The 18,410-nt window shown below is 44.8% G+C and overlaps 1 protein-coding gene across 1 annotated transcript in view; it reads right to left on the minus strand.

Moving 5' to 3' along the window:
* ZNF704 (zinc finger protein 704) overlaps window positions 1–18,410 on the minus strand; it is a 237,866-nt gene that overhangs the window by 13,089 nt on the left and 206,367 nt on the right. The window contains exons 5-8 of the mRNA XM_026495838.4: window positions 16,086–16,186; window positions 11,580–11,847; window positions 9,276–9,380; window positions 185–282 (exon numbers count right to left, since the gene is read on the minus strand). Coding sequence (XP_026351623.1) covers window positions 185–282; window positions 9,276–9,380; window positions 11,580–11,847; window positions 16,086–16,186 — 572 coding nt within the window. The remainder of the gene's footprint in view (window positions 1–184; window positions 283–9,275; window positions 9,381–11,579; window positions 11,848–16,085; window positions 16,187–18,410) is intronic.

The following is an 18,410-nucleotide window of genomic DNA, read 5'->3' on the forward strand; positions in this document are numbered from 1 at the left end:
AACAATAACTCTTCATTAATAACTGATGGGTGGGGAAAACCATGGCAACAAAAGAAAGGGTGTTTTGTCAGTTCCAGGGAAACTGTACGGAAGATCATATCTGATGCTTTCTCTATTCCTTGCTGCTCCTCTGTTTTTCAGTGAATTCCCTTGAGATGAGGAGGGTGGAGTCAAGCAGTCATACCTCAGGCTGACCGTCCCTCTGGGTGGCGAGGACAAGACTGTGTGAGTGTGCTGTCTCTGCTCTCCTGTGCCCACCGGATGATTATGTGTTGGTGACACCTGGCGAGGACATGAAAGACAAAGTTGATGGGGCAGGTTTTCCTCACCGTGCATTTATTAAACTTTGCCCCATGGACAGTGGTCAACATCAGACATGGAGTTGAAGTGCTTCCTTCACAGAGACGCATGTTAACACGGAGAGGGGTGATGCTCGTGGCAGAATTTAAATGCCTTCCCAAACAGAAAAGACTTGGCAACAATGAATACTTTTTTTTTTAAAGATTTTATTTTATTTATTTGACAGAGAGAGAGCCAGTGAGAGAGGGAACACAAGCAGGGGGAGTGGGAGAGGAAGAAGCAGGCTTCCTGCCAGCAGAGCAGGGAGCCCTATGCGGGGCTCGATCCCAGGAACCCGAGATCACCCCCTGAGCTGAAGGTAGACGCTTAACGACTGAGCCACCCAGGCACCCCAACAATGAATACTTTAAAAATCTTCATGACTGGGGCGCCTGGGTGGCACAGCAGTTAAGTGTCTGCCTTCAGCTCAGGGCGTGATCCCGGCGTTATGGGATCGAGCCCCACATCAGGCTTCTCCGCTATGAGCCTGCTTCTTCCTCTCCCACTCCCCCTGCTTGTGTTCCCTCTCTCGCTGGCTGTCTCTATCTCTGTCAAATAAATAAATTAAATCTTTAAAAAAAAAACTTCATGACTTCACATGTGTATTCCAAGTTGCCCATAGTAACATATTATCACTTGAATAATATTTCAAACCTTAAAGTATAGTTTCACCTATTCTAAGCCTCATGAGCTACCTTTTAAAAAAGACAAATCCCTAGAGAGGTTAAGAGAGTTATTTAAAATTATATAGCCAGTCAATGGCAATGACACAACATGGACCTCGGCCCTCTGTTGGCTTTACGAGATCATTCACAGCCCCTAAATAAATATCTTCTTGCATAAGACATCCACACAGCAGACTGTGGGGTCCAAATGGGAATAAATGTTAGAAGCAGAGTCTAAGCAAGTCAAGAACAAATGTCATTCCTGAAATACTTACTGGGCATTCTCTACGTGACACGTTTACTGATGATGGCTTTAATTGTCACAACTCCCCCACGTGATAAGTACTATTCTTGTTCCCACTTTATAGATGAGGAAACCAAGGCATAGGGAGGTTAAATAGCTTGGCCAAGGTCATGGAACTTGTGATGGCAGGGCCAGCGCTGTATTGAGCTCTACCTGATGCCAGAGCATGTGTCTGACCTGGTACACCTCTGCCTCTCAGGCATAATAACAGGAGGGCCCCTGGCTTTTGATTCCTCTTACACTTCTTACTGGACCCTTTGCATCTTCTGCTCTCATAACACTAAATATCTTCCCAGCACCTGGGATTCTCAACAAGTACAAAAAACAAGTTTTTGTAAGAAAAGACAAATGATATTTCAAGTAAATACACAGCATTGCCATATGTGGAAGAGCAGATATTTAATGAATTTAGACAATTATCTAGAAGCCAACGTGGCCATGGAAGTACCATGACCAATGAACAGTCATGGGAACGTTCCTAAGGCATACTTAGATTACTGAATTTCTCTAGTACGGGTACTAGCACTTTATATTTTCTTTCAATTCAAAGGAATATACATCAGCGTTATCTTCTTAGATGTTGATTTAAGAAATTAAACAGGTAAGTAAAAACCTAACATTTTAAACTGTTGTTGCCCTGATTCTGAATTATTCTGTACCATTGGTCTTTACTTTTTTGCTAAAGCTGGGTAAGAGCAAGGGTCAGAAGAGGTAAGTTAACATACATATTTTTTTTTTAAAAATTAAAGCTTTGGGGTTCAGTATATGCATTTGATGTGGATAGATATGTAGGTCTTTCCAGGAGCAGAATCTCCATCCCCTCTCCTCCTTTTTTTTTTTTTTTTCAGATTTTATTTATTTATTTGACAGAGAGAGGCAGCCAGTGAGAGAGGGAACACAAGCAGGGGGAGTGGGAGAGGAAGAAGCAGGCTCCCAGTGGAGGAGCCCGATGTGGGGCTTGATCCCAGGACTCCGGGATCACGTCCTGAGCTGAAGGCAGACGGTTAACAACTGAGCCACCCAGGCGCCCCCATCCCGTCCCATCCTACACCTACCCTGCATCCCACCCTTGACCAGGGTGCATTACAGCAAACCAGAGGGAGGGAATGCTTCAGGTGTTCACAGCCACTGTGGTGATCTAGAATGCACTTATATGGATTGTTTTAAGAGGTTGAGACAATTAAAAAAATCTAAAAATTATTACAGAATTCATAGAATCCCAAGAATACTGTCTTATTTAGTGAGAGAACTAGGAGAGTTTAGTTGACATGACAGTGACCCAACTTCCATCAGCTGGTTGATAATGTGAAAGGTTCTAAATTGTGCAAAAGTGCCACACCCATTTTATGTGAAGTCATATGAGATGACAGGGTGCTCTTCATTCAACAAATATTAATAAAGTTCTTTCTATGCACCAGACACCCTTCTAGAATGTGGGTACATAGCTGTGAACAATGCCAAATCTCTGCCCTCATGAAGCATATATTCTACTGGGGAGACAGGCCATAAATACAAACAAGCAAGATCATTTTAGTGAGAACTGCCTGAAGAAAATACAATAGGTCGATAGGCAAGGCCTCATTAAGGGAGAGGACATTTACTTATTTAGGGCAGTGAGAGAAGGCCCCCCGAGGGGTTGCCTTTTATCTTTCGTGCACTCTGGAGAAAGGGGGATCAGTGACAGAGGCTCCTAGGTGCAGAGTGCCAATGGGGCCAGAAGACAAGGGGTGGAGGCAGGGAGTAGATGGACAGGAAGTGGTAGAGGTCATGCCTCCTGGCTGTGATTGAAGAGTTCGAATTGAATGTTGCTCTAAGTTCTGGGGAAGCCACTGGAGAATTTTAGAAAGCGAGACATTTGATTAATGCCTTAAAAAGATCCCTTTTCGGGGCGCCTGGGTGGCTTAGTCGTTGAGCGTCTGCCTTCGACTCAGGGCGTGATCCCGGCGTTCTGGGATCGAGCCCCACATTGGGCTCCTCCGCTGGGAGCCTGCTTCTTCCTCTCCCACTCCCCCTGCTTGTGTTCCCTCCCTCGCCGGCTGTCTCTCTCTCTGTCAAATAAATAAATAAAATCTAAAAAAACAAAACAAAACAAAAAAAACAACTCTTTTGTTGCATCAAGAATGAATTGGAGACAGTCTGGAGAGGAGCCCTGCAGTCTAGTTACGAGGCTTTTGCACTATTTGCGGGGCACCGGTGGTAAGAAGGGGCTGGATTCAGGGCAGAATCATGCAGAGTCTGGGACCCGCTGAAGGATGGGAAAAAACGAAGACAAATCTTTAGAACAATCAGGGGTGAATCAAGAGGAGCCAAGGGTGAATCCTAGCTTCTGGCCCAAGCAGCTGGAGGGAGGATGGTGCCACTTGCGGAAATGGGAAAACTGGTGATGTGGCTGGTTTGAGCACGGAGTGAGGACCAGGCTTTTGAAAATTCCAAAAAAAACACCGTTTAAGGACTATGGAGGAATAACCCCTGACTACAGTCTTTATTCCTGCTAATGGCTCTCTTAACTGGGGAGTTCAGGGCCTGCGTGTATAGTCCTATCCGGCAGCAGCCCCTCCCACTCCACCCCAGACCTGGGTTTTATGGGGCGCAACACAGCAGAAGCCAGGACCCGCTTCACACATTGGCTGTGGCTCGGTTCCGTGCGAGGACCAACAGGACCTAACTTGTGAGCTTTCCTCGAGGCTTTATAGCAAGCCAATCATGGCTTAAAGCTTTTTATTCTAGCGGGGGCGGAGGGTGGGGAAGGGAGGGGGTAGCTGGCGTAGGAACGGACATTTATTTAGTGCTCTCAAATGCGAGAGGCCGGCTCCTAGTTTATGTATCATTTCTTTTAACCCTCACAAAACCCCTGCCAGTGCAGTGCTGTTATCTGCGTTTTGTAGATAAGATCATTTAGACGGCGAGCCGGGAGGTGGCCGGCAGAGCATCCTGGCGTTCTGAGTAGCGGGGGTAGTGATTTACCGAGGGCTTGTTAGACCAAGTGCCTTTGAGCGCTGTCTGCTTTCATCTTCACCGCGACCCTAGGATAAGTAGTGTTGCCATCCTGTCCCGTCCTCGGTAAGGGAGTGGAGACGTTCAGTCCTTTGCCGGCCCGGTAAGTGGTGGGGCCCATACTCGAACACAGGCCGTCTGTAGCAGCCCACCTTGGAACTAGTTCTGAAGGACGTCAAGGCGCTGCTCTTTGCCTCCTCCACCCTGCCACGGAGCTGATGGCAATAAGGTGCGCTCTAAAATAAATCCCTGCGCCGCAGGATGTGGGCTCTCTCTCCCAGGGGTCTCCACATTTCAATCTTCATTTTTAAAAAAATCTTTATTAGTTTTATATCTTAACTGTTTCTAAGTTTATTTGGGGGCCTGTTTTATAAAGTATATAACATACTCGGAGAGTACTATATTTTTCCTAAATAAAAAAAATAAACAAATAATAATTTTTAAAGATTTTATTCATTCATTTGACAGAGAGAGTGAGAGAGCACAAGTAGGGGGAGCAGGAGGAGGAGAGGGAGAAGCAGGCTCCCCTCCGAGCAGGGCGCCTGGAGCAGGGCACCGGATGTGGGACTCCATCCGAGGACTCTGGGATCATGACCTGAGCTGCAGGAAAAGACTTAACCATCTGAGCCACCCAGGCACCCCAATAATAATCTTTTCTAAAAGTATAATCTCCATTTTATTTTTTCCAGAGAACAGTTTTTCTTCAGTCCTTAAGGACTCAGCTCTTTACAGGGGCTTTGGTGGAGGTCATGGGGCAGCCCCCACAGGTCTAAACCGGGGTGGGGGTGTTGGGTCCTTCCGGGCTTCATGAGAGCGATTCCTGGCTCACACAGTGATGGAGTTTCACACGCAGCTTGGGGAGCACACAGGCCTCTGTACGCCTCTCACTTTCTGCCGATTAGGTGTGACCTCAGAAGAGTTTAAAGAACTTTAGTCTGCAAAAATCATGGCTCATTTCTCCCCCATGTTGGGTAGATATGGGTTATATCAGTCAATCCCAAATAGGGAGAATACGCTTCTGGCCCCTGTATTACAGCAATGAGACACATCAGAGACTGCAAGACTAGTGAGTGCATGTTCCATAATGTCAGCCAGAGCCAGGCACTGCGCTCAACAGTACAACTCCATGGGGGTGGTTTACAGTTGAGGGCATTGCTCAAGAGAGGTCATGTGACTGGCAAGAGGTCACAGTTTGTAAATGCCAGAGGGAGGATTTGCATCTGAGCCTCACACAGAGCCATCATAAGAATGTTGTGTCCATCTGTAGATATGTTGGGGAAATTTTGCGATTTTCTATCTCTCAAGTGGAAAAAACCAGATCCTTGTCTTGGTTGTAACATATTATAACATACTATTCTGAATCCTTCCTCACGGTGTTAAAAAAAAAAAACAAAAAACCCAGCTAAATGTCTGATAATTAGGCACTACTATTTTAGGTTTGGAGACCCTCGCCCCAGCATGACACCCTCCAGGCCCTTGGATCACAGGTTGATTCGTTCTTGGTTGTGTGGGCTTGTTATAGACTGCATGTTTGTGCCCCTCCCAGTTCATATATTGAAGCTCTCATCCTTAGTGTGGTTATATTTGGATATGGGGCCTTTAAGAAAGTAATTAAGGATAAATGACGCCAAAAGGCTGGGACCCTGATCCAATAGGATTAGTGTCCTTATAAGAAGAGATACCCAAGGGCTGTCTCTTCACCCCACCCCCACCCCTTCCCTTGCCTCCACCAACAGAAAAGGCCATAAAGGACACAGTGAGAAGGTGGCCCTCTACAAGCCACCATCTACAGTTCACCAGGAACTGAACTAGCTACCACCTTGATCTGGGACTTCCAGCCTCCAGAATGGTGAGAAAATACATTTTGGTGGTTTAAAGTGATCCAGTCTATGGTATTATGGTATGGCAGTATTGAGCAGACTCATATGGGGTCAAGAACTCTCAGCTTTCTGTCATGAAAAGACAGAGAAAAGAATGTAGATAATTAGAAGAAAAGGTGTGGCCATTCGGGAAAAAGAGCTCAAAGAACACTGTAATTAATGAGGGTTTTCTCCCTACCCTTATGTCTACAGCCTTTGGCTAGAAAAGACTGCACCTCCAGTTACATCTGGAGTTATGCAGAACAGCCTTCTCCAGTCCACACCTCTGGGAAGATGTCTTACCCAGGGAACTTATTAAAGCCTGATGTTCAGGAAATCTTGTGTAGGCAAATGAATAAATAAAATCCTGCAAACCTTGGGATTTCTCAGAAGGAGATTATTTCTATTCTCTAGGAAGCATATAAAAGCATCCCCTTCTCAATACCAGGTCTCCAAGATGTGGGGAAAAAAAGCAAACCTTAAACGGGGCTGACAAGCTCGGGATATTTGTTTTGGAGTACAAAGAGAAACATGTTCTTTAAAGAACATTTTATAAAATGGAATCTGCTTTGTTCTTCCATTTGGATACAGCTGAGGCCATCACTAATACTAATTCATTATAATTTAAAATGTTTAGAGCTTCTGTCTGAAAACCCTATTACACTAATTTAGAAGGTAGGCACTCATATGCTCTTAGATTCCACCTGGCTACCCGTCTCCTAGTGGTGGGGACAGCATTCCTGGAGAACTCAGGGACAGTCACTGGCACCCAGTCCATGGACGCGTACCAGTCCTATGCTTCTGTGGTGTGGCATTGTAAGATCCAGCCCCCACTAGAAGGAGGCAAACAGTAACCCCTGATAGACATTATAGCAACATAAAGAACATTTTTCATAGTGAGCCTTCTCTCTAGGGTAAAACAAAGCCTGGGAAAATAGCATCTCCTCCCCTTCTCTTTAGTTTGAAATAGGAATGGCTGCTAAAAGAGTCTAAAGTGTTGGTTGAAACATGACACAACCAGATAGATTGAGAATTCCAGGGTGAAAGATTACATTAGAAGCGGAAGTAGGATTTCAGTGGGATACCTAGTTAACCCAGCCACTCTGTCCACTTTCTGTCAAAGCTCTGGTCTGGACTGTCCCTGGTAACCAATGAAATTAGGGACTTCGAACAACCTAGGGCATTGAGGTGAGGGTAGAGATACACACAGTGTCCGCAGCAGAGAAGAGTGTTAAAATCTTGCTGCTGGAGGGGCGCCTGGGTGGCTCAGTCGTTAAGCGTCTGCCTTCGGCTCAGGGCGTGATCCCGGAGTTCTGGGATCGAGCCCCACATCAGGCTCCTCTGCTGGAAGCCTGCTTCTTCCTCTCCCACTCCCCCTGCTTGTGTTCCCTCTCTCGCTGGCTGTCTCTCTCTCTGTCAAATGAATAAATAAAATCTTTAAAAACAAAACCTTGCTGCTGGAAAACAAACCACAGAAGGTATCCTGGCTGGCATCTTACTGGGTAAAACAGTTAGGAACTTCAGAGGACACGTAGCTAGTCGTACACCGCTCAGTGATTTCTCTGCACTTCAGAAGGAGATGATTTAGTGAATAAAGCAAAGGGAAAGAAATTCCATTTTGGTGCGTCACAGAGGTCATCTGAAAAGGAGTCTGAACTGGGCTGTTCCAGCCACACGCTACGCTTGTTTGCACCCCAGCTGAGCAAGACGGTGTATGCTCTTGAACATGCTCGAATCAAAGACAGGAATTACTAGGATTCAGAATAGTGGGTCTCTAGAACGCTGTAATTGTAGCTGCCTTTCTAGGTTAGAGGGGTGGCCTCAAATATGATAATGAGAGCCACTCCAGGTCTTTTATGTCTACCCAAATAAATAAATAAATGAAAGTCCCCCAAAGGACTGATGGTTAACCTCGCACACCCTCCTCAGTTGATCATTGTTCTTGCCAGAAAGCAAAACTGTTACCTACGTGCTGTCTTCTAATGTCTACTAACAAGATCCCTCCTTGCATTCTCGCTCTTTCCAGGTGGCCAGCCGTTACTACTATTTGATGAAGCAGGTGACTTTCATAATTACTCCAGATCCTCGATTATTTAAAAATCAAATTCCAGGAGTATTTTCTGGAAGCTACAAATTCCCAAATCGCTGCCAGCGGGATGCTTTTTTATTGTTGGCTATTCTCCTAGGGGATTGAATAAATATTCATCGTCAGAGCACCGCATAATTGATTGAGCCCCTTTCATTTTTATCAGCACTGTAGGAGGCCTTAGTATTTTCTGGAAACCTCTGGAAGTTGCCAGGGGTTGACAATAAGAAGCTTTTGTGAGGTCCTTGTGGAGAAGGGTGGAGAGGAGAAAATAAGGTTAGTGTCTGTTATCATAAGCCACTCTGTGGACCTTATCAGGAGTTATAAACCACTGTGGGCATCAACAGTATGTAGGTCTGTGGATATTCTGTGATAAGCTACAAAAGACCCAATATATTTTTAAATGAATGGTTAGGAATCAAGTTAATTCATGGCAATGTATCAGACAGCAATCATTTACTATGTCAAATCAATTCTTATATACCACTTAAACCTGATTGCATAGTTCAGCACCCTTGTTTTCTGAGTACCTATCAGCTTTGGAAGAAAAAAAAATGATTTCAATTTATGTGTTTTTTTTAACCTTTCAAAATGACATACTCACAAACAATAATTTCAAAGCATAAATTTTATAAAGTTACTCAAAATGATAAATATCATTTATGTACAGGGTCTTTTTCTCTTATGTTCAGCGTCTGAGTTCAGCTATTAACTCTATAAAGCCTTTTGGAAACACAGAAATACACCACCGACACAGAAAATCTTGACACATTTCTAACAAGTTGTTTATCAGCGGCTGCAACTCTCCTAGTTTTCTCAAATGCCAGTCATAGCGACTTTTTCCACAGACAAGCTGGACTGGGCTGGGCTGGACCGTGAGGTACGTGCTGGGAGCTTACAAGTATCACTCAGGAATAGAGTACTTCTGGCATTCTGAGTTTTGTCTTTTTCTTGCATGTTTTTATAATTTGTTCTCTAAATTTATGTTCAGCATTGACCAGATTCTGGCTTTTTGTTTTTCTACTTACTGGAATGCCCGTGAAGGTAACCGGAGGCGACTGCCAAGAAATGCTGAAGCTGCTGCCGTTGGGGGTGAACTTGGCCGATCCTGGAATGGTCACGGGGGGCGTGGCCTGTTCCACAGAAAACAGAGAACGTTGTTATGAAACACCATTTCTCCTCGTAGTCCTAAGCTATCGTTGCCTAAGTAGGGCCCTGAAAGTGGTTTCAGCTGGTTTAATAACTTAGCCTATCCAACAGGAGGAGATTAAACATAGTCCAAGAGAATAGCTAGAAATAAACTTTTTATGCATCTCAGCAAGCTATCTATGGAATAAAAGCAGAAGGTTTTTGATGGTTTCTGAAAAGAAATTTTATTATACATAAATATACCTATTTTAGGACATACTTGTGTGTAAAACACAATGCTTCACTACCAAATTGGGAAAGAAACAATCATACAGGGATGACGGGTGGGTAAATTGGTACAACATTTGGGGAGGGCAATTTGGCAAGATGTATCAAAATTCTTAGTATTTTGTATATTAGCTATAGTACTTCCAGAATTCATTGTAAGGAAATGGATACGAGGATGTTCATTGCAGAACTATGTATTAGGTACAAAAAACTGGAAATGCAAATGTCCAATAATAGGGAAGAGGGTAAATAAATCATGATATATCCACAGAGCCTGATGTTCTTAAAGAATACTCATTGGCATGGGAAATTGTTCATGATATATTAAGTGGCAAAAACAAAGCACAAGAAAAACAGTACTACAATAAATTCCCTTTAAAAAAAAAGAGTATACATACATAGAACAAAGTCTTGAGGACATGCAAAAAATATTAACCGAGGGGCTTCTTCTTGTTGGGATTAGGGGATGAATTTTCTTCATTTGCTTGTGTTTTTAACATTTTTGATGCTGAACATTTATAATGTCTATAAATAGAACAATCCCAATATTATGAATACATGGCTTGGGAAGGACATTTTAGGTCACCTACTGCGTGTTCCAACTCTCGTACAGATGAACAACACAGCTGAAATTGGTTCACACCCATGATTTCGAACCAGTGTTTCTAAACGCAACACTGACAAACAAGAACAAAGAAATTAATTATTCTTTTTGACCAACATAACAAGAGTCAGGAATGAAATTTATCTCATCAACTAATTTAATAATTAGCTCTATTGCATGGCTCTTGAGCGTAAGTCCACTCAATCAGTGGCTGGATGCTTCTTCCACAGGTTTCTACATCTAATTATAGATATAGCTGCTAGTGACAGTGTTTTTATAACTGGCATCACCAGAAAATATTGTGGCAATACACAGCAAGAGCCATAAGCTTTTCATGTTATATCCTCTGACTCAATAATTACTCTTCTGGGAATTCAAAGGGGAAAAAAAAGCTCCCGGCACAGAGGTGTTCGTAGTAGAGTTAGTAATGATAGTGGAAAAAACTGGAGAGACTAAAGAGTAGATACCTAACAATAAGATTTAAACACTTTGGTGCTTCGGTGTAACCAGAAACTATTCAGTTATGTGTAATGTGTTTATAAAACCAGGTTGGGAGAACACAGTTACAAATATGGACAGGAGATTTTTTTTTAAAAAGTTGCACAGAGTAGTTGAGAATTTTGGAAAAAATGTTTTCTTAAAATTTGAATGTTTTGAAATATTAAAACAAATCAACATTTAAAAGAGTTAATAATTGTTGGGGGGACAAAGGAGCTTTGCAGGGTTTGTCTGTAAGGTCTTATCAGACTTTCCAGTGAAGCGGACCCCCCCCCAGAGGGTCCGTTACAGGACAGACAGCAGGTCTGGGGCAGTGCCAAGAATTTACATTTCTAACAAGTTCCCCGGTGATGCTGAGCTGTTGGTCTGGGGAAGACTGATACTCGCTGCTCTGAGCTGTGAGCGTTAGTTACCAGTTCAGAAGGCAGGGCATGAAACCCCCGATTTGGGGCGCAGGGTGATTATGTCATTGTGTCAAAGATTTTCAGTGCTCATATTTTCATTTATTTTACTTCTTATTTAACAGATAAGGGTGCCAAGCACCCTCCTGAGATTTTTACAATATGAAGGATTTTAATCCCATGACAACCTCTACGGGATTGGATCTTCAGTCAATATCAGGGAATCCAGGAGCCCAGAGGTCCTATCTGTGTGAGATCTGGGCTTTAAAAGGAGAAAAAGGAAAACGAACTCAGCTAACAGGCTACTCGTGTGCTGCTGTTTTTCCACCGGGTTACCCTTTCCTCGCATGGCAGAATGCTGCTGCTTTTGTCAGGGGTCAAAGTGACTACTCTCATGGTCCTTCGCCAGTCACCTGGTAAGCATGGTCGGTGTGCACGAGGTAGAGCGTGGTGGGAGCTGAGCGGCTCAAGGGTGTCATCAGTTTAGTCTCAGTTTTGGCACAAGCAGTCTCTGTTCGGCTTGAATCTGGGATGGGGAAAGTAGGAGGTGAAGCCAGGGACTGAGACGGTGACACTGGGGCCAGGCTGCTCAGTCCATCTGCCACTGAGTCTGTGTTGAGCTTGATCTCAGTGTAGTAAAAGTCCTCTTCTCCATCACTGTAGTCGGAGTCCCCAACACGCCTAGGGCAAAAGAGGGCAAAACGATTACGCGAACGCAGTGCACTTTCTTGCCCCGAAATCTTGCACTCGCCATTCCCTCTGTCTGGAAATGCTTTTCCTCCATATCATCTGTCTGGGAAACTCTGACTTATCCTGCAACACTCAACTCAGCTGTCCACATCCAGCGAAGCCTTCCTTGACCTCTTAAAACGATTTATCCAATGAATCAATGATTCAACAATTTATTGAGAATCTATGATGTCCAGGCACTTTTTAGGGTCTCCTGATACCATGGTGAACAAAGCACAGACCATGACCTGATGGAACTTACATTCTAGTGGGGGGGACAGATAAGAAACCCATATAGAAATGCATATTTCATATATCAGGTAGTGATAAATCCCAGAGAGAGAAATTAAGCAGATTTAGTGTCCTTTACCAGGGTAATTGATGAAGGGAAGGCATTTATTTTAAAGAGAGTGTTCCTAGGAAGTCTTTCTGAAGAGGTGACATTTGAGCAGGGGCTTGAGTGATGTGAGGGAAAAACCCGCACCAGGATGCGTGGGAAGCTCACGCCGTGAAGAACAGCACACAGCTCTGGGGTGGGCAGGGTCGGTGTTTTCCATGAAGGGCAGAGAGGCCCGTGGCTGGTGCCCAGGGCCCCAGGTGGAGTGAACAGAGACAAAGGCAAGATGGCGCAGGGCTCTGTAGTCCACAGAATGGCCCTGCATGTTATTCTCAGTGTGATGGAAGCCAGGGGGCTTGTGAGGAGACATCTGAGGTACCTGTTAGAAGGATCACTGTCGCTAGTGTCTGGAGAAGAGAGGACAGAGGGCAAGAGTCAGAGTGGGAGGCCGGCAAGGAGGCTGTTGTCATTGATCACCCAGATGTCTGGGCGAGGGGGGCTGGTGAGGGAAGTGACCAGAAGTCAAATTTGGGATGTATTGTGAAGGTTAGGAGTCACGATATAACTCCTCCCTGCTAGACCCTCCGTGCTCCCTTTGAAGTGTATTCATTCTATTTAATTCACTTTACTTAATTATTTGGCACATTTCTGTAATTTTTTTAAAATCCTCGTCACAAGACTGTGATTCTCTAGGCTGTCTTGTTCGTTCTGTGTCACTCCACACATATCAATGTGCCTGGCACACAGTAGGTGCCTATTAAATGTTGAACGCATGGAGCTGAGGTCCTTGTAGCACAGTGATTATGAGCATCCATCCCGGAGTCAGATTTCCCGGGTTCAAATCTGACACCCTTCAGCTGTGTGTGTGACTGTGGCAGCCTCCGTGGCCCAGTGCCGCGGGCTCGTCACTGACAGAATGGGGATAGTCACAGCGCCTGCTTATTGTGAGGATTAAGCAAATAAATACACGGGGTGTAGAAGTGTGCCTCACACATTGTAAGCACTAAGTGTTCACTGAATTAAAATAAAGTTGAAGTTAGAAGACCTCAATTTTTACTATCACCCAGAGAAATATCTTCTTGGTGCCTTCAAAGTTCTCCCTGAGACATGGGCAATTGTACTTCTCCACAGAAAGTTTTGAGTAAAATTTAAAAACTGTCCATCACTTTATTTAAAAAAATTTTTTTTAACTTTAGTCAAATGACTTTCTTTTATTTTGTTCCTAAGATTTTATTTATTTATTTGAGGGAGAGAGAGTTATTTGAGAGAGAGAGAGAGAGAACACGAGAAGGGCGGCAGAGGGAGAAGCAGACTCTCTGCTGGGCAGGGAGCCCGACGTGGGACTTGATCCCAGGACCCTGGGATCATGACCTGAGCCAAAGGCCGATGTTTAACCGACTGAGCTACCCAGGGGCCGCTGGCTATCACCTTAGGAAAGATTTATTCGATTTGTTAATTTCTAGAGAAGGGGTGCACGTCTAGCAACCTGGTTTTATAGGACAGCGTCTGTACATCTCCTTCCATGGGGTATCCCCAAATTTCATGACCATATCCAGCAGTAGCAGATCACTCACTTGGAATAAGACACCCCCCCCCCCCCGCCACTTCCAAGCCCTATATAGAACCTAACATAAAAATCTCCCCCTCTCCTCGGCCTTTCTGTCTGGTCAAATCCGCGACTTCTCCCAGCCTTGTCCCATTTCCCCTGAGAGCTCTCAGGCCCAGGCGTCTGGGGAGGTGTCTCTGGACTGTACCAGGTCTGGCAGGGCTTGGCTTTCTGACAAGCATACCATTAAAGACCCCAGAGAGTGGGCCCAAGAATGTGCGCCTGTTCTATTCCTGTCCCCACTTCCTTTCCAGTAAAGGGCAGGGCGAGTTGCTACCGGCCGCTGAGTGCTACTAATAGACACACAGGCCTAGGGGAAATTGTGTGTCCCGCACGGGGATAAATCAGGATCAGCCCCCGCTGTACAAGAGCGGGGTGATAGTTAAGAGAAAAAGGGCGTATTTTGTATACTCTTGCTGGGCACTGCACCCATATCAGATGCGATATATATTTTTGGGGGGAGGCTTTGGTATGCTCCCCTTCTCTCCCCACCAGCCAACATTCATTACAAATGTTCCATCATCCTACATCGCATAACTGAGCGCATGGATTAAAGCAAAGGCGATTTCCCTCTCCCAGTCCGGCAGAGAGCTCAGGCCTCAGGCTTCATACACACGCGGACTGGCCTCGGAGTTCTGCTAACCCAGGCCCAGACCTGGGCAGTAGCTGGCAGGGCTGTGAATCTTAATTCACCAAGGCAATTTTAGGAGCACAGTGTAAAAAGGGAATCCTAGGGAAGCAAATAGTAGTGGCTGCATTTTGAATTTCACCCACCATGAGAGCAGCCCGGGAGCTCAGAAAAATCGTGAGATGCCACTTACGGTCTATAAATACATACATGCGGCGTGTGCGTCGAGGTACCGAATAGCATTCAGCTTTCTGGGCAGATGGACTTTAAAACAAACACCCTCGCTCCCGATTATAGCTTCGGGAAGTTTTTTTTTCTAAGCCTTTAAATAACTCTGAGCTAGTTACATTATGAGTCGTCCTGACCGTGAGGTTTAGGGGGACCCTGCAGGATTTCCTTCCCTGGAGGCCTCAGGAGCAGGCGCGAGGCCGTTCTGCCCTGCAGTGTTTCGGTGCGGTATTTCTTGGAGGGTGAAGGTAGACAGCCCCTCTGGGGAGGGGAGCAGAAGCCCGGTCTTGCTGCACCGCACCCGCGGCGCTCCGGAACCTTCTGTGTGCTGTACTCTGGAAGGGTCTGGCTGTGTCCCCAAACCTCAGCACTACGGGTAGGTGGGCTAGATCCTGCTGCTCGGCACAGTCCTTGAAGGAGCCCACCTGCACAGACCAGCAGAGTCACCTTAGAACTCATTTTTATTTTCTTCTTATACCACTTTTTTATGGATGATGCATTTCCTAAATTTGTCCCTTGCTGGGCAGGGGGACTTTAGTGTTTATTTCTCAACACTCATCTTGTTGAAAGGACTCCTTTGTCCAAGTATTTGGGGACCTGGTCATGTGTTTGGATTTGCCTTATACACACTGGTTATGACGGACGGCCTCCCAAGGTCCTTCTCAGTCTGGGCAGGAAAGACCGAGAGACTAAAGGACAAGACTGCTGAGCCTCCACTGCCTCTCTGGTGTGACCCCTAATCACTGCTACTGGAAACTCTGTGTTCTCTTTCCTTCGAAAGGTTTCTATGTAGCACGAGGAAAAGCATAGAGTGTACAAATGAAGGGTTATTTGACCAACAGAAAATGATGGAGCCAAGTCATCAGCTATCGTAAGACTAGAAACCACAGTGCTGATTGGCACAGGCCCTAAGGCCTTTGTAGACTATAAATGCTTTTGAGGCTCAAAGTCACGAATACTCCCCATTGGGGGAAAAAAACGCACATTTAATTTGACAGACAATTTCAGGGGGTCCAAGGACCCTACCCTAGTGTTCTGCATTTTATAAATCACTCTCACATATGTTTTATTTTTGACCTTTACACGTGACCCTGCTGGGCTGATATTACTATTAGCCTCATTTTCAGAGAGTACCGAGGCTCACAGCAGTGACTTGCCTAAGGTCACTTAGTAAGTAAATTGGGGAGGCTTTGCAAGGGTAAATCCACATTCTTTCCACTGTGCCATATCGGCCTGTGTGATCTGATGGCCATCTCTGCAGGGATTAGGAAGACCAAGCAAGCCCAGTCTCTATTCCTGCATTCGGACTTTGTGTGTATGTAATTTCTGAGTGCAGCTCTAGATTGAGCTCACGGAGGCCTCACCAAGCCCTGCAGGGAGCGTTGCCTTACCCCAGATGAATGGTCCGTATGTGTTTCTGGATCCCTGCCGCAGTGCTCAGCACCTTCCCGCAGTTCTTCCAGAGGCATTTGAACATCACCTTCATAGAATTCTGTAACAGGAGAAAGTTACATGAAAATGAAAACTAACCCATCAATATTTTCTGTAACCCCAACACATTTTCTCCCCCTTCATTAGAAAAGGAACAACTTGGGCACCTGGCTGGCTCCTTCGGTTGAAGTGTCTGACTTGATTTTGGCTCAGGTCATGATCTCATGGTTGTGGCATCGAGCCACGAGTTGGACTGGGTGCTCAGAGGGGACTCTGCTTCACATTCTCTTCCACTCCTTCTCCCTCTGCCCCTCCATCCTGCACTCTCTCTCTTCCTCCAAAATAAATAAATAAATCTTTTTTTTTTAAAACATTTTATTTATTTATTTATTTGACAGAGAGACAGCGAGAGAGGAAACACAAGCAAGGGGAGTGGGAGAGGGAGAAGCAGGCTTCCTGCCGCGGAGGGAGCCCAATTCGGGGCTCGATCCCAGGACCCTGGGATCATGACCTGACCTAAAGGCAGATGCTTAAGAGCTGAGCCACCCAGGCACCCCAATAAATAAATCTTAAAAAAAAAAAGGTAACAACTTCCTATCACCTTTTTTTTTTTTTTAATGTCATGATTTGGGTTTTTATCTTTAAAAATTTTTTCAACATTCTATTTATTTATTTGAGAGAAGGAGAGAGAGCGAGCAGGAGCAGGGGTGGGGAGGAGCAGAGGGAGAGAGAGAAGCAGACTCTCTGCTGAGCAGGGAGCCCAATGTGGGGCTTGATCCCAGGACCCTGGGATCATGACTTGAGCCAAAGGTAGATGTTTAACCCACTGAGCCCCCCAGGTGCCCCCAACTTCCCATCATCTTGACTATAACTCAGCATACCATTCTAGAGAACTGCCCTCTCCCCCCAGCTGGTGAGGATCTTGGTGACCTCGGGCATTTTTCTGCATCCTTCATGGATACTGTTGCCCAGATATTTAGTTCACTCTCATTAAGGCGGTCACAGTGTCGTTTAGGCGGTAATGATGTATCTAACATCAGTTGAACACTTATCATATGCCAAGTGCTGTTGCAAAAGCTTATCTCATTTAATCCCAGAGATAGATACTATCATTGCCACCATTTATAGATTCGTAGAGAGTTTCAGTAAATTGTGTGCAGTGAATAAACCAGCTTCTAGCAAAGCTGGGAATGCAGGGAGTTGGGCGCCAGGAACTGCCCTTTCCACCAGGACACAATGCCACCTTCTTTTCAAGGGTCTCAGTGTCTTCCCCAAATAGTCCAGCACAGTGATTGAGAGCACTGATTTTGGACTTACTTCCTCCAGTCCTTCGCTCCCTTACTTATTAAGTAGGAACAATAACAGTACCCGTCCCAGAGGGTTATTATGGGATTAAATGAGGTCAGGAAAGTGAATCCTTTAGCACAACACCAACAGGACTAATTATTCAACCAATAGTAGTTGTTATGGTATTATTATGATTATACTTCCTGAAATGAATTTGACAGGAGATTAGTTTTCTCCAGAAAGGGCCCTTGTCCTTGGGGTGCCAGCGCTTTGCTGATTATTCCCACAGGCCGGGTGACAGTCACATCTGTGTGCTCACCGAGCCCTGTTTCCTTTTCATCCTGAGCCCACAGCTAGACCTCATTTCCCAGCCTCCCTTGCAGTCAGGTGGGGACATGTGACTGACTTCGGACTAATAGAATGTGGGCGGAAGTGACAGATATTCCTTCTAAGACTTGTTCCTCAACTACTTGGCAGTGCCATTTCATCCCAGGCTGCTGACTAAATGCCGAGGACGCTCAAGGACTCAGGGGACCTGCTTGATCAGGGGTTCTTAATCTTCTGTTTGCTATGCACCCTTTTGGCAGTTTCACATTAAACCTATGGAAAGTAATATTTTTTAACATTTAAAATAAAACACATAGAAATACAAAGAAGAGCAAGTGTATTGAAATACAGTTATCGAAATATTAAGAATATTTTGTGATATGCTTGGTACTCTGTATTCTTTCTTTAACATATTGAACATATTGAATAAGAAGGTCTTGTTCATTAATATAACTAATAACTACCATAATTTCAAAGTTGTGTTAAGCCTAAATGATATTTCATGGTATCTGCTAAAATTATAATGTGATACGAAAATATCTATGCTATCTACTGGTAGTAAAGTCACAGGTGGTTTGATGCTATCAATCATAACCACAGGAGATGCTGAATTGATAAGGAGGTTAATGACGATGAAAATATACTTTTCTCCCACTCCAAGTTCACAGACT

The sequence above is a fragment of the Ursus arctos genome, unplaced genomic scaffold (assembly GCF_023065955.2).
Source record: "Ursus arctos isolate Adak ecotype North America unplaced genomic scaffold, UrsArc2.0 scaffold_6, whole genome shotgun sequence".
NCBI classification, from domain to species: Eukaryota; Metazoa; Chordata; class Mammalia; order Carnivora; family Ursidae; genus Ursus; species Ursus arctos.